This window comes from Rhinopithecus roxellana, chromosome 1 (assembly GCF_007565055.1).
Source record: "Rhinopithecus roxellana isolate Shanxi Qingling chromosome 1, ASM756505v1, whole genome shotgun sequence".
In the NCBI taxonomy this organism is placed as follows: Eukaryota; Metazoa; Chordata; class Mammalia; order Primates; family Cercopithecidae; genus Rhinopithecus; species Rhinopithecus roxellana.
In genome coordinates this window covers 34,847,710-34,872,546 of record NC_044549.1, presented here as the reverse complement: position 1 = coordinate 34,872,546, position 24,837 = coordinate 34,847,710, and the positions used below count along the sequence as shown (strand labels likewise).

Below are 24,837 nucleotides of genomic sequence, written 5' to 3'. Positions count from 1 at the left end.
GAAAATGTATTATTAATGAAATACAACCAGCTCTATTGAGGAATCCTTAATAGAGGGAGGAGCTACACATTTGAATTAAATTGCTGTGTAAGAATACAACATTTTGACTTAAACAGAACTCATGTTTTTCTTTATATTTTTCCATGGAAATGTAGACTTTGAAAAAGTCTGGTTTTCCCCACAATTCTCCTGAAAATAGTTTTCCTTTTGGAGCCGATAACACCAGCCATAGTTACCATTCTAGGAGATATTTACACCGTAACTTATCTGTGCATGAGAACAGGTTCTTTTGTCTGAGCCTGAGGGCTTCTCCAAAGGTTATTGTCTGCGTTAGATGTCTGTCTGCAAGATGCAGCTGCTGCCTTAATGCTACAGGGACATTTCAGTAGATGTGGAAGGGTCAGTTTCTGTTTTCCTCCCTACTTAACCCTCAGCTTCCTCTTACTACGCATGAGAAAATTGTTGTAAATTTTCTCTCTGGCCATTTCATTCAACAAGTATCTCAAGTGCCTGGAATAAAGAGTATAAAGCTTATTTTGGTTTAATGTCTGAGAGAATATGGACATTTCATTTTTCAGAGCTTGTACAGAAATAGGCAGTTTGTATTGGAAAATTAGAGCAATTCTTCCTTCCATATTAGAAATGTTCCATTGCTGTCTCTGTAATGTTTCTCTCACAGAAGGCTCAGGCACAGTAAGTAGCTTGTCAGGATCAGCCAGTTCACCACTGCCTTTTTCCTGATGTGAAATCATATGAAGTAAAGGAAATCAGCTTAAATTAAATGTTTGTGTATTTATGCTGCAAAGATGACGACTATGAAAGCAGTCTTCAGTCTTTGTTGCTCTTGTGTCTTTCACCGCAGGTGTCACTTGCTCCTACTCACCCTTTCTGGGTAGATTTCTTTTTCTCTCACCTTTACTATAAGCTATTTTTATTAAAAGAGAAAAAGGAAATAAAGGAAATAATGATACCTATAGGGTCGATCATTAAGTTTTTGTACCCCTGAGGGGTACAGTTCTTTGAGGGTCATGGAGTGTCTTTTCTCAGTGTATTACCAGGAATAGTTCATCTTTTTCCTTCTTAGGAGAGGGAAGGTAGCTTAATGATGATCAACTGGGGGGCGGAGCAAGATGGCCGAATAGGAACAACTCCAGTCTCCAACTCCCAGCGCGAGCGACACAGAAGACCGGTGATTTCTGCATTTTCAACTGAGGTACTGGGGTCATCTCACTAGGGAGTGCCGGACAATCGGTGCTGGTCAGCTGCTGCAGCCTGACCAGCGAGAGCTGAAGCAGGGCGAGGCATCGCCTCACCTGGAAGCGCAAGGGGGAAGGGGATCCGTTTTCCTAGCCAGGGGAACTGAGACACACAACACCTGGAAAATCGGGTAACTCCCACCCCAATACTGCGCTGTAAGCATACAGGCATTCCAGGAGAATATATCCCACACCTGGCCGGGAGGGTCCCACGCCCACGAAGCCTCCCTCACTGCTAACGCAGCAGTCTGCCGCGATCTATCCGCAAGGCAGCAGCGAGGCTGGGGGAGGGGCGCCCGCCATTGCTGAGGCTTAAGTAGGTAAACAAAGCCGCTGGGAAGCTCGAACTGGGTGGAGCTCACAGCAGCTCAAGGAAGCCTGCCTGTCTCTGTAGTCTCCACCTCTGGGGACAGCGCACAGCTGAAGACCAACAGGGGAAGTAGCGGGAGCCGGTGCAGACGCGAACGACTCTGTCTGACAGCTTTGGGGAGAGCCGCGGATCTCCCAACGCGGAGGTTGAGATCTGAGAACGGACAGACTGCCTGCTCAGGTGTGTCCCTGACCCCTGAGTAGCCTAGCTCGGAGAAATCCCCCACTAGGGGCAGTCTGACACCCCACACCTCACAGGGTGGAGTACACCCCTGAGAGGACACTTCCAAAGGAAGAATCAGACAGGTACACTCGCTGTTCAGCAATATTCTATCTTCGGCAACCTCTGCTGCTGATACCCAGGCAAACAGGGTCTGGAGTGGACCTCAAGCAATCTCCAACAGACCAACAGAGAGTCCTTCTGACTGTCAGAAGGAAAACTATCAAACAGGAAGGACACCTATACCAAAACCCCATCAGTTCGTCACCACCATCAAAGACCAGAGACAGATAAAACCACAAAGATGGGGAAGAAGCAGGGCAGAAAAGCTGGAAATTCAAAAAATAAGAGCGCATCTCCCCCTGCAAAGGAGCGCAGCCCATCACCAGCAACGGATCAAAGCTGGTCAGAGAATGACTTGGACGAGAGGAGAGAAGAAGGCTTCAGTCCATCAAACTTATCAGAGCTAAAGGAGGAATTACGTACCCAGCGCAAAGAAACTAAAAATCTTGAAAAAAGAGTGGAAGAATTGACAGCTAGACTCATTAATGCAGAGAAGATCATAAACGAAATGACAGAGATGAAAACCATGACACGAGAAATACGTGACAAATGCACAAGCTTCAGTAACCGACTCGATCAACTGGAAGAAAGAGTATCAGCGATTGAAGATCAAATGAATGAAATGAAGCGAGAAGAGAAACCAAAAGAAAAAAGAAGAAAAAGAAATGAGCAAAGCCTGCAAGAAGTATGGGATTACGTAAAAAGACCAAATCTACGTCTGATTGGGGTGCCTGAAAGTGAGGGGGAAAATGGAACCAAGTTGGAAAACACTCTTCAGGATATCATCCAGGAGAACTTCCCCAACCTAGTAGGGCAGGCCAACATTCAAATTCAGGAAATACAGAGAACGCCACAAAGATACTCCTCCAGAAGAGCAACTCCAAGACACATAATTGCCAGATTCACCAAAGTTGAAATGAAGGAAAAAATCTTAAGGGCAGCCAGAGAGAAAGGTCGGGTCACCCACAAAGGGAAGCCCATCAGACTAACAGCAGATCTCTCGGCAGAAACTCTACAAGCCAGAAGAGAGTGGGGGCCAATATTCAACGTTCTTAAAGAAAAGAATTTTAAACCCAGAATTTCATATCCAGCCAAACTAAGTTTCATAAGTGAAGGAGAAATAAAATCCTTTACAGATAAGCAAATGCTTAGAGATTTTGTCACCACCAGGCCTGCCTTACAAGAGACCCTGAAGGAAGCCCTAAACATGGAAAGGAACAACCGGTACCAGCCATCGCAAAAACTTGGCAAAATGTAAAGACCATCGAGGCTAGGAAGAAACTGCATCAACTAACGAGCAAAATAACCAGTTAATATCATAATGGCAGGATCAAGTTCACACATAACAATATTAACCTTAAATGTTAATGGACTAAATGCTCCAATTAAAAGACACAGACTGGCAAACTGGATAAAGAGTCAAGACCCATCAGTCTGCTGTATTCAGGAGACCCATCTCACATGCAGAGACATACATAGGCTCAAAATAAAGGGATGGAGGAAGATCTACCAAGCAAATGGAGAACAAAAAAAAGCAGGGGTTGCAATCCTAGTCTCTGATAAAACAGACTTTAAACCATCAAAGATCAAAAGAGACAAAGAAGGCCATTACATAATGGTAAAGGGATCAATTCAACAGGAAGAGCTAACTCTCCTAAATATATATGCACCCAATACAGGAGCACCCAGATTCATAAAGCAAGTCCTTAGAGACTTACAAAGAGACTTAGACTCCCATACAATAATAATGGGGGACTTCAACACTCCGCTGTCAACATTAGACAGATCAACGAGACAGAAAGTTAACAAGGATATCCAGGAATTGAACTCATCTCTGCACCAAGCGGACCTAATAGACATCTATAGAACTCTCCACCCCAAATCAACAGAATATACATTCTTCTCAGCACCACATCGCACTTATTCCAAAATTGACCACATAATTGGAAGTAAAGTACTCCTCAGCAAATGTAAAAGAACAGAAATTATAACAAACTGTCTCTCAGACCACAGTGCAATCAAACTAGAACTCAGGACTAAGAAACTCAATCAAAACCGCTCAACTACATGGAAACTGAACAACCTGCTCCTGAATGACTACTGGGTACATAACGAAATGAAAGCGGAAATAAAGATGTTCTTTGAAACCAATGAGAACAAAGATACAACATACCAGAATCTCTGGGACACATTTAAAGCAGTGTGTAGAGGGAAATTTATAGCACTAAATGCCCACAAGAGAAAGCAGGAAAGATCTAAAATTGACACTCTAACATCACAATTAAAAGAACTAGAGAGGCAAGAGCAATCACATTCAAAAGCTAGCAGAAGGCAAGAAATAACTAAGATCAGAGCAGAACTGAAGGAGATGGAGACACAAAAAACCCTCCAAAAAATCAATGAATCCAGGAGTTGGTTTTTTGAAAAGATCAAGAAAATTGACAGACCGCTAGCAAGGCTAATAAAGAAAAAAAGAGAGAGGAATCAAATAGATGCAATAAAAAATGATAAAGGGGATATCACCACTGACCCCACAGAAATACAAACTACCATCAGAGAATACTATAAACGCCTCTATGCAAATCAACTAGAAAATCTAGAAGAAATGGATAATTTCCTGGACACTTACACTCTCCCAAGGCTAAACCAGGAAGAAGTTGAATCCCTGAATAGACCAATAGCAGGCTCTGAAATTGAGGCAACAATTAATAGCCTACCCACCAAAAAAAGTCCAGGACCAGATGGATTCACAGCTGAATTCTACCAGAGGTACAAGGAGGAGCTGGTACCATTCCTTCTGAAACTATTCCAATCAATAGAAAAAGAGGGAATCCTCCCTAACTCATTTTATGAGGCCAACATCATCCTGATACCAAAGCCTGGCAGAGACACAACAAAAAAAGAGAATTTTAGACCAATATCCCTGATGAACATTGATGCAAAAATCCTCAATAAAATACTGGCAAACCGGATTCAGCAGCACATCAAAAAGCTTATCCACCATGATCAAGTGGGCTTCATCCCTGGGATGCAAGGCTGGTTCAACATTCGCAAATCAATAAACGTAATCCAGCATATAAACAGAATCAAAGACAAGAACCACATGATTGTCTCAATAGATGCAGAAAAGGCTTTTGACAAAATTCAACAGCCCTTCATGCTAAAAACGCTCAATAAATTCGGTATTGATGGAACGTACCTCAAAATAATAAGAGCTATTTATGACAAACCCACAGCTAATATCATACTGAATGGGCAAAAACTGGAAAAATTCCCTTTGAAAACTGGCACAAGACAGGGATGCCCTCTCTCACCACTCCTATTCAACATAGTGTTGGAAGTTCTGGCTAGGGCAATCAGGCAAGAGAAAGAAATCAAGGGTATCCAGATAGGAAAAGAAGAAGTCAAATTGTCCCTGTTTGCAGATGACATGATTGTATATTTAGAAAACCCCATCGTCTCAGCCCAAAATCTCCTTAAGCTGATAAGCAACTTCAGCAAAGTCTCAGGATACAAAATTAATGTGCAAAAATCACAAGCATTCTTATACACCAGCAACAGACAAGCAGAGAGCCAAATCAGGAATGAACTTCCATTCACAATTGCTTCAAAGAGAATAAAATACCTAGGAATCCAGCTTACAAGGGATGTAAAGGACCTCTTCAAGGAGAACTACAAACCACTGCTCAGTGAAATCAAAGAGGACACAAACAAATGGAAGAACATACCATGCTCATGGATAGGAAGAATCAATATCGTGAAAATGGCCATACTCCCCAAGGTTATTTATAGATTCAATGCCATCCCCATCAAGCTACCAATGACTTTCTTCACGGAATTGGAAAAAACTGCTTTAAAGTTCATATGGAACCAAAAAAGAGCCCGCATTGCCAAGACAATCCTAAGTCAAAAGGACAAAGCTGGAGGCGTCACGCTACCTGACTTCAAACTATACTACAAGGCTACAGTAACCAAAACAGCATGGTACTGGTACCAAAACAGAGATATAGACCAATGGAACAGAACAGAGTCCTCAGAAATAATACCGCACATCTACAGCCATCTGATCTTTGACAAACCTGAGAGAAACAAGAAATGGGGAAAGGATTCCCTATTTAATAAATGGTGCTGGGAAAATTGGCTAGCCATAAGTAGAAAGCTGAAACTGGATCCTTTCCTTACCCCTTATACGAAGATTAATTCAAGATGGATTAGAGACTTAAATGTTAGACCTAATACCATAAAAACCCTAGAAGAAAATCTAGGTAGTACCATTCAGGACATAGGCATGGGCAAGGACTTCATGTCTAAAACACCAAAAGCAACGGCAGCAAAAGCCATAATTGACAAATGGGATCTAATTAAACTAAAGAGCTTTTGCACAGCAAAAGAAACTACCATCAGAGTGAACAGGCAACCTACAGAATGGGAGAAAATTTTTGCAACCTACTCATCTGACAAAGGGCTAATATCCAGAATCTACAAAGAACTCAAACAAATATACGAGAAAAAAACAAACAACCCCATCAAAAAGTGGGGAAAGGATATGAACAGACATTTCTCAAAAGAAGATATTCATACAGCCAACAGACACATGAAAAAATGCTCATCATCACTGGCCATCAGAGAAATGCAAATCAAAACCACAATGAGATACCATCTCACACCAGTTAGAATGGCAATCATTAAGAAGTCAGGAAACAACAGGTGTTGGAGAGGATGTGGAGAAATAGGAACACTTTTACACTGTTGGTGGGATTGTAAACTAGTTCAACCATTATGGAAAACAGTATGGCAATTCCTCAAGGATCTAGAACTAGATGTACCATATGACCCAGCCATCCCACTACTGGGTATATACCCAAAGGATTATAAATTAGTCTACTACAAAGACACATGTACACGTATGTTTATTGCGGCACTATTCACAATAGCAAAGACTTGGAATCAACCCAAATGTCCATCTGTGACAGACTGGATTAAGAAAATGTGGCACATATACACCATGGAATACTATGCAGCCATAAAAAAGGATGAGTTTGCGTCCTTTGTAGGGACATGGATGCAGCTGGAAACCATCATTCTTAGCAAACTATCACAAGAAGAGAAAACCAAACACCGCATGTTCTCACTCATAGGTGGGAACTGAACAATGAGATCACTTGGACTCGGGAAGGGGAACATCACGCACTGGGGTCTATCATGGGGAGGGGGGAGGGGGGAGGAGGGAGGGATTGCATTGGGGAGTTATACATGATATAAATGATGAATTGATGGGTGCTGACGAGTTGATGGGTGCAGCACACCAACATGGCATAAGTATACATATGTAACAAACCTGCACGTTATGCACATGTACCCTAGAACTTAAAGTATAATAAAAAAAAAAAAAAAAAAAAAAAAAGTAGAGCAAAGGTAAGAAGAGCAAGGAATTTTTATGAAAAATGCATATTGGGACCTCCTCATAGATTATGATGATGCGTAAGTTAGTGTTGGATTTATGTAGGTTAAATGAGGTCATAAAAGTAGTTATATATTGTATATACTATAGCTTTGGTTTATTTTTAGAATTTTGCAAAGTTTTGTATATCTGTGGAAACTCACACAAGATTTAAAAAATGTAGAATTATATGTAAAAAAATGTAGAATTAAATGTAAAAAATGTAGAATTAGATTTTTTTCCTTTGAAACTTAAACATATATTTGAATAATGTACTCCCTAATTAAAATATCTTATGTAGGCAAATTGCTTTATTAAAGTCAAAAGCAGAACATGCATTCATTAACTTCTATGGATCTAAGAACTCTTTTTAACATGCAATTTATTTAATGTAAATACAATAAATAAACTCTGGTTCTTAAAAGTATAAAAAAAAAAAAAAAAAAAAAAAAAAATGATGATCAACTATCTTTAACTTGCCTCCGGACTTATTGTTCTTCACCTAAAAAGAAAAATAGCTTAGTAGTAAGAATATTCTTCTGGACTTTTAATGGAGTATCATTAAATTTCTATCCCATAGTTTAAATGAAGTGGCTGTATGGCTGGGTTTTTCATATGAGGGAAAAAATCCTGATTGCTCTCCTAACTAGATGTTTTACCTTTTAGTAACTTGGTGAGAGGTAAATTATTTCTGTGAACAATACTGAATAAACCCAAGAATATGCATAGCCCTGATTCTTGTAGACTCATGACCAGCTTCTCCTGACCCTTTTAGCAGAATTATTTCCTTTCTTTTTTTTTTTTTTTTAAAGAAAAAGCCCTATTATCCAGAGCTCTATTATCATGATTAACACACCATTCAACGGTTACATGTTCAAATTAAATTCATTAGCTTTTCATTGAAATGAAATTCATTCATTTTTTGATCATAGCGTTTTGCTTTTTAATCTTTTCCAGAAAGAACTTGAGAAGCAGAAGAGAATTAAGAGGAACCAGCAGCTGGAAGCAATAGCCAAAGAACATTATGAAGGTGTCTTGCTAAGGAAAAAAGGTCTAGAGCCTTGGAAGATATTGAGAATGCAAAGCAAACAAAACATGCAGGTGCAGTGTCCCACTGTTACTCCCCAGATTAGAAAATGAACTTTTCCAAATAGGATGGATGCCCAGTTAAGCTTGGGGGAGAGGAGAGTTTGGTGATTTGAAGCCAGAAAGATAAATTAATTGAATGTGTATATTTGTTCTGGATACAATTTTTGATTTGGTCTTCTAAGGTAGAGAAGGACTTTGTAATTGAATAGGTTGGAAAAAATGAGAGGAAATGTTTTATTACAGATCACCCCAAGGTAAGATGAATAGAAGCTTCCCTCAGTTTGAGTAAGAGAAGAGTTATTACCATAAGGTACATTGGTCAGGTTTCTGCCTGTGATAAAGTTGAATAACAAGCAACCCCCAAATATCAGTGGCTTAGAGCTCAAGTATTTATTTCTCACTCATATGTCTGTGGGCCAGTTGTGGATTGAGTTCAGGTCTCTCCCCAAGCCTCTCATTCTGGTTACAGCAGCTATTCAGGGCATGCTTTTCACGTGGCAACTGCCAGAGCTACAAAAGGCCAAACCAAATTATGTAAACCCACTGCTTATATTATGTCCACATTCCACTGGCCAAAGCAAATCATAGGGCCAAGCTCAAAGTCATTGAGGAGAGAAGGAGCTCCATCCACTCTACGGGGAGGAACTGTGAAATCACATTGCAAAGAGTATGGGTGTACAATTCTATTAGAGAGAACAGTTATTCACTCTACTGCAGAGAGATATATGAAATCAAACACCACTGAAATTTCTAAAATTTCCCTAACAAATTTATCCAGTGCATTCAACTAAATGATTAAAAATTCAAAATAGATAAAATGTTATTTCATCTTTTGGCTCTCAGGCTGCTGAGATGAGTCCAGGACAGGCAGAAATCTCCGGTGCCACAGAGACCTCCGTGGTGGTCATTTTGGCCAATAAATACGACTTCCAAGAGACTCACATGAATCAATCACATTCACAGTGCCAGATACCTAGACAAGGCTTAGAAAAATGTGTCATTGTTTGGAGAAGACTAAGGGAGAAGGCTTTTCCCCTCCTGCCTCTTAAAAGAATATAACAGTTACTTTTAAAAATCTATAAATTCTGATTTGTATGTTTATTTTGATAGAATGATAGTTGAAAAGACATTAAATTATTCATGTTATTTTCTATCAGATGGTTTTGTGGTTTATTGATAATGTCTAAATGTCAATGCTGGTGACAGCTCATTCCACAACACTAATTGAAAGTATTGGCATTTCCTCAATTAGACAGTGGTTAAGTCATGAGAAAGAGAGGTTTGTTGTGGAGTTGCTGTCCAAGCTCCAGGAGAGCAAATTGAGAATGTTGCCAGCTACCCACTCCAAAACTCAGGGGAAGTGAAGTAATGGCTTAGAGGTTGTTTGTTCCGTTTCCATAACCAGCAAATCACTGTGGTCTTCAGGGAGCTGGCATTGAAAGGCCAACCGTGATGTGAATCTATAACCTCCATAGAATAGGTCAACAGTCAGAGCTTTTAGGACACAGGCTGCATGTACCTTCAGATTATTCTCTACTGACTGCCTAAATGTGTTTTATAGCATCATTTCCAAAGGTGATGTGTTTGTTTAAATGATTTAAAATGTAAGGAATCATATTTCTCATTTAAAAAATTATCCAGGTGGCAGAAGAACATTACTCTTTGTTCCTGCAGAGGAAGTATCTGCTGACCTGGTTCCAGTGTAGTCAGGAAAGTCTGGCTAGAAAGATGGCCCAGGCTGATCAATTTTATTCCCAAATACTGCTTAAGAGAGTCATCCGGAGCTGGCTACAGGTAAGGATATAGGGAAGGGCACCTTAAATACATCTCATTGCTCAGTCCTATTTAAGAAAACTAAATGGAATCCAGAATGTCCAGGGTCATTATGTTTTTTCAAGAACAAAAGAATAGTCAATCCCATTCACTGCTTTGAAATAAATGTGAAAATGGCAAATCAGTTTTTTATTAGTGTAAAATACTAAGCATGTGTTTGTTTCACAGAGTGTGTATAAACTGTAAGTTATCATTCCATCAGCTTTTGTTTTTATACTCATTTCTTGTTTCTTGTCTCACAGTGCTCAAGTGATTTAGAAACTCACCCCTTCAATCTTATAACTGTTTCTACTCATGTGTTCTGTTACCATTTTTAGGGTACATTATAGAGGATATTATCTTGGCTGCCAGGTTATCCTTTTCTTTGTATGTCTCTAGTATCATTTGTTTCTTTTGTTTCATTTCTGTTTCAATTCTCTGTCTTTTATGCTGTTTATTTGCTCTAATTCTTTGTCAACTGATATTTTTTCTCTCACTTTTATTTCTGTCTTCATCCCCAGTACATGACTGATCTGCAGGAAGAAGTAAGAAAATTCTGTGTACATTTTCTTCAGAAGAAGATTTTCAGGGCCTGGTTTAACATGGTCAGGGAGGTGAAGATCGATTCTCAGGGCAAGCATGAGATTGCAGCGGAGCACAGTGGCAGGTGAGGTTTTGATCTTGAGGAAAATTCACTCTCTGACTTCACAATTGCTCAGCAATATATTGTGCTCCTACAGTGTGTCTGCAAAGATGAGCTGGGGACTAGGAGAGCAGGGTACTTGGAAACACCAGGCAGGGGTGGGAGTTCCGGCTCACCAGCAAGGTAGTAAACCCCCTGGGACTCCAGGGTCCCCATCTTTAAAATGAGAAGGGGGAGGAGGAGGAGACCTGCCCTTTCTACCTCACAGAAACTGGCAAGAGAATAAAATGATGTGACCTATATGAAACACACCTAAGCGAAAGTACTGTATTCTTTGTTAGTCATATATAGTTTTCTAAGTTCAGTTTCTCTTTCAACATTATTTATTGTGAAATACATGACAAATATAGAAAAGTGCTGAAATCATACAAATACAGCTTAACAAATGACTGTAAAGTGAACACCCTTTGTCACCACCACTGAGGTCAAAAAGTTGAACATTGCTGTCACACAGGCTCCTTCCCAAGTCTCTCCTAAACTACTCTGACGTTTACAATGAACATTTCCTTTTCTTTTTACTCTCCTCCTAAGTATGCAGCCTTCAATGCTATAGTTTTTCCTGGTTTGGAACTTTATATATTTGGAATCATACTATATGCTATATTAGTATTTAAAATACAGTTATGTTTTATTTAATCCCGTTGTCTTTGAGAAATAAGGTATTCTGTATAAGTAAGTTTTATATTTGTTTTCTAGTTTTAAGCATTTGGACAGAATGTTCTTAATTTCATTATGCACTTCCCTTTAAGAGTGGTGATTTGGTGTCATTCTTTATGAGCATCAGTTAGTGTGCCGGGTGTATTCAGTGATGCCTCCAGTTTTTTTGAGGAATGAAGACTGTTGTGTGGGTGTAGAAGAGTGCCCCTTTTCTCAGCATCGCTCTGTTGCCCAGGCTGGTGTGCAGTGGAGTGATAGTGCAACCTCTGCCTCCCAGGCTCAAGTGATTCTCGTGCCTCAGCCCCCCAAGTAGCTAGGATTACAGGCACACACCACTACACCCAGCTAATTTTTGTATTTTTAGTGGAAACAGGGTTTCACCATGTTGGCTGGTGCTGTTTTCTTTTTATTGGTGTGTTTGTGCGTGGGTGTTTATTTCTGTTCCTTGTAGTAGGGTTCCTATCTTATTGCCATGAGGGTGCCTATCTCCACCAAAACCTGTTTGTCCTTGTTTAAGTTACAGATACTGGAAATCAGTGGAGTAGGAAAACAGATAAGCAAGTTGATTATAGTTTTGTCTAAATTAAAACAAATAAGCAATAAGTGAGGGTATTCAGAGGATTTCCCTTTGAATAAATGATTGAGCTTTAGAGTTTGAAGTTTAGGACTCAATATCTATGTGACCTTGAACAAATAACCTTTCAAAGCCTCCCTGTTCCTCTTTCATAAAATGAGGATAGCAACAGAACCTATCTTATGGATTGCTATGAACACTAAACAGGGTACTATAATAACTCATTCAGTGTACTGCTGGACCCAAAATAATAACTAACTTTTTTTTTTTCAGTTTAGTGTCATTGCGAATATATTATTATTAAACATCCTTTTTGCCTGCCTACGTTTTCTTTCTGTTTCTCAGCCACTGTATGCAGACTGAGAGATCCATTTGGGGCTTTCGCACAAACCATCTCATCTGATAGCAGTAATAACTTGGGTGTGGGGAGATGACCTTATTTCCATTTTCAGGCAAAGAAATAAGCAACAGGCAGGTAGGTGAATTGCCCAAGGTATACAAATAACAAATGGTTGCTCCCTGAACTCCAAATTAGGTTGACTCTAAAACATTCTTTTCTTGCTACATCAATCTTCCTCCCCATTTTTCTAATTCTCCCTCTGTTTTTTTGTTTTTTTGAGCTGTTTTTTTTTTGTTTGTTTGTTTTTGTTTTTGTTTTTACACTGAGACAAAGTCTTACTCTGTCACCCACACTGGAGTGTAGTAATAGGATCTCAGGTCACTGCAACCTCTGCCTTCTGGGTTCAAGTGATTCTCATGCCTCAGCCTCCCAAGTAGCTGGGATTTAAAGGCATGTACTGCCATGCCCAGCTAATTTTTGTATTTTTAGTAGAGACGAAGTTTTTTTTTTTTTTTTACCATGCTGCCCAGGCTGATCTCGAACTCTGTCCTCAAGGAATCCACCCACCTCGGCCTCCCAAAGTACAGGTGTGAGCCATCGCACCTGGCCTCATTTTTAACTATAAAATAGTAAGATAGTCATCCTATTTAGGATTTGAAGTTATGAAATCAATGTAGGAATCCATGCAATCAACAAGAACCAAATTCTCAGCCAGTCTCTACTTGATATAAAAGCATTGCTGTGGTTTCACCTCTTCCCACTTTGCTTTTTGTTCACCATGTTCTGGCCCCACTGGCCTTCTATAGTGTTCCTCAGACAAGCAAAGCTCACTTCTGCTTCAGAGCTTTCACATAATCTGATCTCATCATTTAGCTCTCTGCTTAACTGTCACCTCCCTAACCACCCTACTTGCATCACTGTATATCCATTAAACTGCCCTACTTCCTTCACAGCACTTAAGACTCTTTGAAAGTATATAATTTACTGTTTACATGTTATTGCCTGTTCCCCCCTAACAGAGTGGAAGCACCACATCTTGCTCATTGCTGTGTTCTCAGTATATGACAGTGCTTAGTACATAGGTAACACAGTAAATATTTGGTAAATGTATGAATAGATGAACTTTATTGCAGGATTGACACTAATATTTAAGGTCACCATTCTTTAAAAGGGGCTTTAACATTAAAAAATTGATATTCAAAGTTCATATTCAATTTTATATGAATGAAAGAATACTATATAGAAGAGCTGTGGATGAAAGGAAGGAGAGACATCTATTGGTCTTAGGCCTGACCTTTAAGCTGCAATAACATTGAGAAAGATGATTCTCAATAAAAACAGAACTTTTAATCTTACATTATCCATATCACTTCTAGATAATTCTATAAATTTTATAAATCTAGCTGAGCTGGATCAGTATTTCTATTATGTCTGATATTGTCTTGTTACCATAGTTCTTAACTACAGTATGAACATGAAATAGGTAATAATGAAAGTCACAGACCTATACCCCAGAAAATACATATATGCCTATAACATATAACTTTACACAAAATGTCAAGGATTTTATGGGCCCCAGCTTAAGAAACCTTACCTTGGTGACTTAAATCATACTTATTATACAATACACCCACATGTAATTATCAAAAGATATATTTGCCAAGCATAAAAAAACCCCTAATAACATGGCCCTTGGTGCTTATAATTTAGTAGAAAACAAAAGATTAGAGAGAAAGAGAGAGATTGAGACAGCAAGAGAAAGGTTTACTAGAGCCAAGATGAACCGGGGCGTAAAGTACCATCTAGTGCGAAAAAGGAGGCAGACACATAGCAGGAGAACAAAAAAGAAATTAAATAGGTAAATTACAGACAATCTCGAATCAAACATAACCACTGAAAACCAAACAAGCCAGACAGAGAAGACTGAAATAAATAAATAATCCTTCAGTGCAAAGGCATAGACAAGAAACAACAGTGAGTTGGCCAGGCGTGGTGGCTCACACCTGTAATCCCAGCATTTTGGGAGGCCAAGGTGGGTGGATCACCTGAGGTCAGGAATTCGACACCAGCCTGGCCAACATGGTGAAACCACATTTTACTAAAAATACAAAAATTAGCCAGGCCTGGTGGTGTGCATCTGTAGTCCCAGCTACTAGAAAGGCTGAGGCAGGAGAATGGCTTGAACCTGGAAGGTGGAGGTTGCAGTGAACTGAGATCTCACCACTGCACTCCAACTTAGGCACTTCAGCAAGACTCTATCTCAAAAAAACAAAAACAGCAAACAGGGAACCATGACCTTCCCAGATAGACAAAGCAGGGAACCAGTGACTAATCCTAATGAGAAGGCAAAATGTAAACTCTAACCAACATTCAAAATAGCAGTTTTAAGGAAACCCAGTGATCTTCAAGATAACAAAGAAAAGCAGTTCCGCAATTTTTCAGATAAATTTAACGAAGATTTAAAAAGTCAAACAAATCTTGGAACTGAGAAATACATTTGCTGAACTGAAAAATCATGAGATGTTTTCAACGGCCAAATGGATCAAGCAGTGGAAAATCAGTGAGCCCAAAGACAAGCCACTTGAAAATACGCTATTAGAAGAGAAAAGAAAAAAGAATGAAAAGGAATGAAGACAGCCTACAAGATACAGAAAATTACCTCAGAAGACCATATCTAAAAATTATTGGTGTTCAAGAGGGAGTTGAATGAGACCAAAGGGTAGAAAGCTTATCCAAAGAAATAAAAATAGGAAACTTTCCAAAACTTGAGAAAGACATATCCAGGTATAGGAAAGTCAGAGAACCCCAAACAGATTTGACCTAAACTCTCAAACATCAAGGACAAAGAGGATCCTAAAAGCAATAGGAGAAAAGAGGCAAATAACATATAATGAAGCTCCAATTCATCTGGCAACAGACTTCTCAGCAGAAACTGTACAGGCTAGGAGAGAGCAGGATGAGATTTTCAAAGTGCTGAAAGAAACAAGAAAAAAAAAAACTGCCATCCAAGAATACTGTATCCATCAAAGCCATCTTTCAAATATGAAGGACAGAGAAAGTTTCTCAGAAAAACAAATGCTGAGAGAATTCACCAACACCAGACCCATCTTACAAGAAATGTTAAAGGGAGTTCTTCAGTCTGAAAGAAAAAAACACTAACATAAAAAGAAAACAGTTGACAGTAGAAAACCTACTGGTAAAATTAAGTACATCAACAAACCCAGGATACTCTAATACTGTAATTGTGGTATGTAATCAACTTATAACTCTAGTATGAAGCCAAAAAGGGAACTCTATCTAAAACAATAATAGCTACAGCAGCCTGCTAAGTGATAGGTAATATAAAACATGGAAACTAAGACAAGAAAAAGTCAAAATGTTGGGGGATTTCTAAAAAGAAGAGGCAACAAATTAAGACATACTATCAGAGAAAATCGTTTTGCCACAAGGGAAAACAGTAAAAAAGGAAGACAGGAGTTACAAAACAACCAGCAAACAAGGAAAGAAAAAATTGCCATAATAAATCCTTACTTATCAATAACTGAATACAAATGGACTCAGTTCTCCAATTAAAAGACACAGAGTGGCTGATGAATAAAGAAACAAGATCCAACTATATGCTGTGTATAAGACACCTAATTCACCTGTAAAGACATACATAGACTGAAAGAGATAGAAAAAGACATTCCAAGCAAGTGGCAACCAAAAACACAGCAGGAATAGCTATACTTATATTAGATAAAACTTATTACAAGTCAAAGACTATAAAGATAAATAAAGAAGGTCATTAAATAATGATAAAGAGTTCAATTCAGCAAGAGGATATAACAATTATAAATATCTATGCACTCAACATCAAGCACCCAAGTATATAACACAAACAATAAAGGGAGAGATAACTGCAATACAATGATAGGGGACTTCAACACGCCACTCTCAGTAGTGGACAAATTATCTAGGAAGAAAATCAACAAAGACACATCAAAGTTAAACCAGAAACCAGGCCAAATAGATCTGACATTTAAAGAATATTTCACCCAACTGTTGCAGAATACACATTCTTTTTATCAGCACATGGAACATCCTCCATAATAAGACCATATCTTAGGCCACAAAACAACTCTCAACAAATTCAAAAAACAGAAATCATGCCAAGTATCTTTTTGGACCACAATAGAATAAAATTAGGAATCAGTAAGAGGAACTTCAGAAACTACACAGATACAAGGAAATTAAACAGCATGCTCCTGAACAACCAATGGGTCAATTAAGAAATTAAGAAAAAATTTTAAACTTTCTTGAAACCAATATAAATGGAAATACCATAGATCAAAATCTACGGATTATAGTAAAAGCAGTCACTTCTTTCAAGACAGAAGTTTATAGCAATAAACACTTACATCAAAAAAGTTGAGAGACTTCAAAAAATAAGTTAACTATACTCCTCAAGGAAATACAGAAAAGCAAGAACAAACCAAACCCCAAATTATTAGAAGAAAGGAAATAATATAAATCTAAGCAGAAATAAATGAAATTGAGACTTTTTCTGACTCAAAATCAGAAATGAAAAAGGGGACATAACAACTGAGACATCAAAAATACAAAGAATCACTAGAGACTATTATGAACACCTACACATCAATAAACTGGAAAACATAGAAGAAATTGACAAATTTCTGGACAGATACAACCTACCAAGATTGAACAATGAAGAAACAGAAAACCTCAACAAACCAATAATGAGTAATGAGATTGAAGCTGTAATAAAAAGTCTCACATCAAAGAAAAGCCCAGGACCTAATGGCTTCACTGCTAAATTCTACCAAACATTTAAAGAGGAACTAATACAAATTCTACTCAATTTCTTCAAAAACAATTGAAGAGGAGGGAATACTTCCATACTTATTCTATGAGGCCAGCATTAGCCTGATACCAAAACCAAACAGGGACATGATAAAAATAAATAAAAAATAAATAAATAAAAACTACATATTCCTGATGAACACAAATGCAAAATCTTCAACCAAATACCAGCAAACCAAATTCAATAACACATTGAAAACATCATTCACCATGATCACGTGGGATTCATCCCAGGGATCCAAGGATGGTTCAACTTATGCAAATCAATAAACATGATACATCACATTAACAGAACCAAGAACAAAAACCATATAATTATTTCAAGAGATGTCAAAAAAGGCATTCAATAAAATTCAACATCCTGGCCAGGACCAAAATGCCCACTTTCAGCACTTTTATTCAATATAATACTGCAAGTCCTTGCCAGAGCAGTTAGACAAGAGTAAAAAGTAAAGGGCATCCAGGCCAGATGTGATGGCTCATGGCTATAATCCCAGGGCTTTGGGAGGCCAATATGGAAGGATCATTTGAGGCCAAGAGTTCAAGACCACCTGGGTGACACAGAAACCCTGTCTTTAAAAAAAAAAAAAAAAAAAGTATCCAAATTGAAAAGGAAGAAGCCAAATTAGCCTTGTTCACAGATGACATGATCTTATACTTAGAAAAACCTAAAGACTACACCAAAAAAACTGTTAGATCTGACAAATTCAGTAAAGTTGCAGAATACAAAATCAACATTAAAAATCAGTAGCATTTATTAATATATACACCAACAGTGAAACATCTGAAAAAGAAATCAAGAAAGCAATCCCACCTTAACTAGTTACAAAGAAAATAAAATACCTGGGAACCAATTTAACCAAGGAAGTGAAAGATCTATATAAGGAAAACTGTAAAACACTGCGGAAAGAAGTTGAAGAGTTCACAAACGTATAGAAAGATATGCCATGCTCATGTGCTGGAAGACTTCATACAGTTAAAATGGCAATACTACCCAAAGCAATTTACAGTTTCAATGCAATCTCTATCAAAATACCAACAACATTCTTCATAGAAATAGAAAAAAATTCCTAATATTTATATGAAACCACAGAAGAACCTGAATAGCCAAAGCAACACTGAGCAAAAAGAACAAAGCTCTAGGCATCACACTACCCAACTTCAAAATTTATTACAAAGCTATAGTAACCACAACAGCTTGGTACTGGCATAAAAACAGACATATAGACCAATGAAATAGAACAGAGAACCCAGATTTAAATCCACACATTTACAACCAACTCATCTTTGGCAAAAGTGCCAAGAACATAAAATGGGGAAAGGGCAGTCTTTCAATAAGTGGTGCTGGAAAAACAGTATAACTATAAGCAGAAGAATGAAATGTGACCCCTTTTCTCTCACCGTACACAAAAACCAAATCCAAATGCGTTATAGATTTAAATCTAAGTCCAGAAACTATGAAACTACTAGAAGAAAACATTGAGACAATGCTCCAGGCCGTTAGTCTGGCCAAAGATTTTTTGCGTAAGACCTCAAAAGCACAGACAACCAGAGTGAAAATAGACAGCTGGGATTACATCGAGCTAAAAAGCTTCTCCACAGGAAAGGAAACAATCAAGTGAAGAGATAACCCACAGAATGGGAGAGAGTATTTGCAAACCATCTGTATAGTTTGGATGTTTGTACCCTACGCTTCATGTTGAAATCCAATGTTGGACGGAAGTGGAGTCTAATGGGAGGTATTTGGGTCCTGGAGATGGATTGCTTAATGAAGGGCTTAACGCCATCCTCTGTAAATGAATGCATTCTCACTCTATTAGTTCCCGAAGAGCTGGTTGTCAAAAAGAATCTGGCACCTCCCTCTCCCTTTTTCTTTGCTTTCCTCTCTTGCCATTGGATCTCTGCACATGATAGCTGCCCTTCCATCATGAATGGAAGCAGCCTGAAGTCCTCACTAGAAACAGATGCTAGTGCCATACTTCTTGTACAGCTGGCAAAACTGCAAGTCAAATAAATCTCTTTTTTTAAATAAATTACCCAGCCTCAGGTATTCCTTTATAGCAACATATACATATGGACTAAAATGCCATCTGACAAATTAATAACCAGAATATATAAGGAACTGAAACAACTCAATAGCAAAAAAACCCAAGTAATCCAATTTAAAAATGGGCAAGGCCATTATAGTGACTCACACCTATAATCCCAACACTCTGGGAGGCCAAGGTGGGTGGATTGTTTGAGTCAAGGAGTTCAAGAACAGCCTGGGCAACATGGCAAAACCCCATCTCTACCAAAAAAAAAAAAAAAAAAAAAACAAAAATTAGCCAGGAGTAATGACACACACCTGTAGTCCCAGCTACTCAGGAGGCTGAGGTGTAAAGGATCGCTTGAGTCCAGGAGGTGAAGGTAGAAGGGAGCCAACATCACGCTGCTACAGTCCAGCCTGGGCAACAAAGTAAAGCCCTGTCTAAAAAAAAAAAAAAAAAAAAAAAAAAAAAAAAAAAAAAAAAGTGGGGAAAGGATCTAAATAGACTTTTCTCAAAAGACATACAACTAGCCAAAAAGTGTACAATAAGATGCTCAGCATCACTAATTATCAGAGAAATCCAAATCAAAACCACAATGCGATATCATCTTATACCTACAGTAAAATGGCATTTATCAAAGACAGTGAATAACAGATGCTGATGAGGATATGAAGAAAGGGAAACCCTCATACACTGTTGGTGGGAGTGTAAATTAGTACAGCCACTATGGAGAACAGAATGGAGGTTCTTGAAAAAACTAAAATTATAACTACCATATGATCCAGCAATTCCACTAATAGGTATATCTCCAAAAGAAAGGAAATCAATATATCCAAGAGATATTTGCATGTCCATGATTATTACGGCACTGTTCACAATAGCCAAAATATGGAATCAACCTAAGCGCCCATCAGTGGATAAATGCATAAAATATGGCATATATACAAAATGGAATATTAGTAATGAAAAAGAATGAAATCCTGTCATTTGCAGCAACATGGATAGAACTGGAGGTCACTGTGTTAAGTGAAATAAGTCAAGCACAGAAAGACAAATACCAGGCCGGGCGCGGTGGCTCAAGCCTGTAATCCCAGCACCTTGGGAGGCCGAGACGGGCGGATCACGAGGTCAGGAGATCGAGACCATCCTGGCTAACACGGTGAAAACCCGTCTCTACTAAAAAATACAAAAAACTAGCCGGGCGAGGTGGCGGGCGCCTGTAGTCCCAGCTACTCGGGAGGCTGAGGCAGGAGAATGGCGTGAACCCGGGAGGCGGAGCTTGCAGTGAGCTGAGATCCGGCCACTGCACTCCAGCCCAGGCAACAGAGCAAGACTTCGTCTCAAAAAAAAAAAAAAAAAAAAAAAAAAAGAAAGACAAATACCACATGTTCTTATGTGGGAGAGCTAAAAATGTGAATCTCATGAAGATAGAGAATAGATTGATGGTTACCAGAGGCTGGAAAGGGTAGAGCTTGGGAGGTGGATGAAGAGAGGTTGATTAATGGGTACAATATACAGTTAGATAGAAGCAGTAAGACCTAATGTTCAATAGATCAGTAGGGTGACTATAGCTAATAATAACCTATTGCACATTTCAAAATAGCCAGAAGAGAGTAACTTGAATGTCCCCATGGTAAATAAAAGATAAATAATTAAGGTGATGGATATCCTGAATACCCTGATTTGATCATTACACATTATATGAATGTATACAGTTACCACATGTACCCCCAAAATATGTATATTATGTATCAATAAAAATATTATAAAAAGATAGCTATAGATAGGCTATAAATAAGTTCCAAACCAGTGATCATGAATATGTTTTAGGAGTTCAGGGAAAGAAAGAGAAATGTAGGCAAGGATGATCTAGGAAGATTTCAGCCAAAGGGCAGAACATTTTTCAGTTAGGGTAGAACAGCAGGAGCTAAAATGCAGAAGTCAGAAAACAGGAGTGTAGCTAGGAGAGAGATGTGAATGGCTGAGAATGGGAGACAGGCTCAAGGACTGGGAGTGTGCACACAGCTGAGCACAGGAAGCTGTAAATGGTGGACTGAATGGATAAAAGCAAATCCATTCCTTGGAGGCTTTTTTTTTTTTTTTTTTTTTGAGACAGAGTCTCACTCTCTTACCCAGGCTGGAATGCTGTGGCTTGATCATGGCTCACTGCAACCTCCATCTCCCAGGTTCAGGTGATTCTTGTGCCTCAGCCTCCCAAGTAGCTGAGATTACAGAAGCCCACCACCACGCCAGGCTAATTTTTGTATTTTTAGTAGAGACGGGCTTTCACCATGTTGGCCAGGCTGGTCTTGAACTCCTGACCACAGATGAGCCACCCTCCTCAGCCTCCCAAAATGCTGAGATTACAGGTGTGACCCACCGCACCCAGACACACCTTTTTTTAAAGCAGTACCTCCACCAACAAAAATCAACATTGTCAAAAATATTAACCAACAGCCATAAAATTAATGAGGACTGATGTGCATTCTGGGACTTCCTCAGATGGTCAAGAGGCCAGAACAAATCAAGAGGCCAGAACAAATCCCTGCCTATAGTTGTAAAAATAGAAGCTTAACTACTCTGCACTTTGTTTCAGCACTAACTCCACACCCACACCATGGCATGCTATTCTTGCTTCTTTGCCTTTACTCAAGATGTGCTCTCCTCTAGGAAAGCCTTTTCTTTGCCTGACAAAAATTCAGTTCAGACACCATCTTCAAAAACGTCTGCTCCTCACCACCAGAATGCACAGTCCTCTGTGCTGCTCTCTACTGCTGTACCTTCCCACTGTATGGAAACTCTGGTCACCTGTTTCAGCCTATCCTGGGGCAGACAGTACCTGGCTCACCTTGATGCCCCTAGTGTTCAGCTGTGGTGGACACTAATAAATCCTAAAAGGCCATGGCATGCTTCCTTGTGACAGCGGAGACACTCACTTAAACAAGCAGTCTTCCATACCATGTCTCCAGAACCTGATGTTAGGGTACTTTTTCTCAACTGATATTCAAGACTTGTTCTTTGTTGTTGTTGCCGCTGTTGGAGGGGAGGTTACCAGCAGGCTTTTAAAATATGTCTACACACTGGGGCCTCGATGCCTGTAACTTTGGCACATTCTGCATGCAATTTTCCATCATTTTTGCGTTGAGGGTTGTAGTTTCTGGATCCCTTGCCAGCATCACTGGTCCTGGCATGGGCACAATATGTAGGCTGTAATCAGATGAACTCAGGAGTGTGCCTCGTAGCTTGCATTACTGGAGGCCATTTGGTGCTAAGCTCAAATGTCACCTCCTCAGCTTCCCTGACCACTCAATCAAAAATAAAAATAACTGGCCAGGCACAGTGGCCCACACCTGTAATCCCAGCACTTTGGGAGGCCAAGGCAGGCAGATCACTTGAGGCCAGGAGTTCAAGATAGCCTGGCCAACATGGCGAAACCCCATCTCCAAGAAAAATACAAAAAAATTAGCCAGGCGTGGTGGCGATCACCTGTAATCCCAGCTACTTGGGAGGCTGAGGCACAAGAATCGCTTGAACCCAGGAGACAGATATTGCAGTGAGCCGAGATGGCATGACTGCACTCTAGCCTGGGTGACAGAGCAAGACTCTTGCCTCAAAGAAAATAAATAAAATAAAATAAAATACAAATACAAATAACCTATCAGTCACTCTCATTCCCTTTTGTTACTTTATTTTCTTCACAGCATTTCACACTATCATAATCCCAGTTGTGATTTCCACGCCTTTTATACATCATTTTATTAACATAAGAATTATTTTTATAAAGTTCTTAATGTGCTACAGATGGAAAGCCAACTTTTTCTCAGCATTTCACTTTTTTCCTTCTTTAAAGGAGGATCCTCTGGATCACCTTTCGGACATGGAAGAAGTTTGTAAAATTTATGAAAGAGGAAAGAGTGAAAGAAGAAAGGCGACAGCAACTTCGTAGGAAGGTAGTTGAAATTCTTCCAGACTTCCAGGTGCCTGGAAGCGACCATGAGCTGTACCAGCAATCAGATACTTGGTCCTTGAGTAAGACAAGTCTTTTGTGAACCAATGGAACCAGATTAGTGTAATACTTAGGACGGGAAGCTCGACTGGTCCATAATATGTGTGTTATCTCCACCCACCCACACACATAAATACATACACCTGGTTAACTCTCTATGCGCTACTTCTTAGATCAAAGGAATTATTTTGAGAATTTTTATTTCCTTCTTTGACTTTTCCTGGATTGCTAGTCATTCACTGTAGCATTTATCACAGTGGGATCATCCAAAGGAATATTCTAGAGATCCTCTGTTCAAATATATCCTATATATTTTTAGCATAGTAAACTTTAAAAAGGACAAGTGTTTGCCTGACTGAGCCTGTGAAGAAAAACGTGTCCATATAGCTTAACATGAGTTGTTGATAAATGTGACCTTAATTAAATAGAAATAAAAAGTAGTGAGTACTTAGAAAAGGAAAGGAGGCCAAGGCAGTCAGTCTTCTAGTACATTAGCATCACTGACAGGCACCCTACCAGACCTTGTCCATTTTAACCACCCCTGATGGCAGACCATGTATGCAAATGTTCTCTACACTGCTGCTGCAGGGGATAGCAGCTTATCCTGATTTCAGAGAAACTGAGGCACCAGAGATACTTCTCTTCAGTGCACCTTGATAAGCATGAAGGAAATTCTAAAAGGTAATAACTCTATCATGACAGTCTAGCAATTCATTAAATTATCTGTTGATGCTCCCAACTGCAACTGCTGAATAATACACTCAGTTTGTCTTCTAGTACTCAGCTCAGTTTGATCTAGATACTGAGATACTTACCTTGAATTCAAAGAATGTTTTCATCTTTAAGGTGCTATAAAGACTTATAAAATGCTCTATGAACTGTTAGAGAATTACCTGCTAGAAAAATAATTTTTCATTATAAAATACATGTTTATTATGACAAATTCAAGTAGCCCATAAATGCATATGGTAAAATGAAAGTCCTATGCAGTCCTGAGATGACTACTCTTATGGTGTGCTGAAAATTTGAGTTGGCAAAATAAAATTCTGTGGTTAAGTGAATGTTCTTGCTATTGTCTCGTACTTCCTTGAAAGGGTATCTAGCTGCACCACCTGCTACATCCTCCTTTTACCATGGAGGATGTGTGATATGACCCAAACACCTTGAATTGAACTTTATTTATTCTATGATATGCCTGTTCCCACAGCTTTTCCTTTAATATGATTATACAGTTGTCATTTTAAAAAAAAATCTGTTTTTCAAGATTAATGGCCTCTAAAAATGTAACTAAGAGTAATTCATAATATATCACTTTCCATCAAAATCACTATCAGTTTATACCTAACTACACTTACAAAATACTGGCTGATAGTAGCACCTGGAAACAAAATACCAATTTTATTATTTGTTTTTTG

General features: G+C 38.9%; 1 protein-coding gene across 2 annotated transcripts in view; it reads left to right on the top strand.

The window, feature by feature from the left end:
• The window catches only part of CCDC191 (coiled-coil domain containing 191), a 93,955-nt gene extending 69,472 nt beyond the window's left edge, over positions 1-24,483 (top strand). For both annotated transcript variants that reach the window (XM_010361010.2, XM_030941300.1), the window contains 4 exons: positions 8,306-8,449; positions 10,079-10,231; positions 10,771-10,916; positions 23,267-24,483. In XM_010361010.2, coding sequence (XP_010359312.2) covers positions 8,306-8,449; positions 10,079-10,231; positions 10,771-10,916; positions 23,267-23,465 — 642 coding nt within the window. In that variant the 3' untranslated portion in view covers positions 23,466-24,483. The remainder of the gene's footprint in view (positions 1-8,305; positions 8,450-10,078; positions 10,232-10,770; positions 10,917-23,266) is intronic.
• The last annotated feature ends 354 nt before the right edge of the window (positions 24,484-24,837 follow it).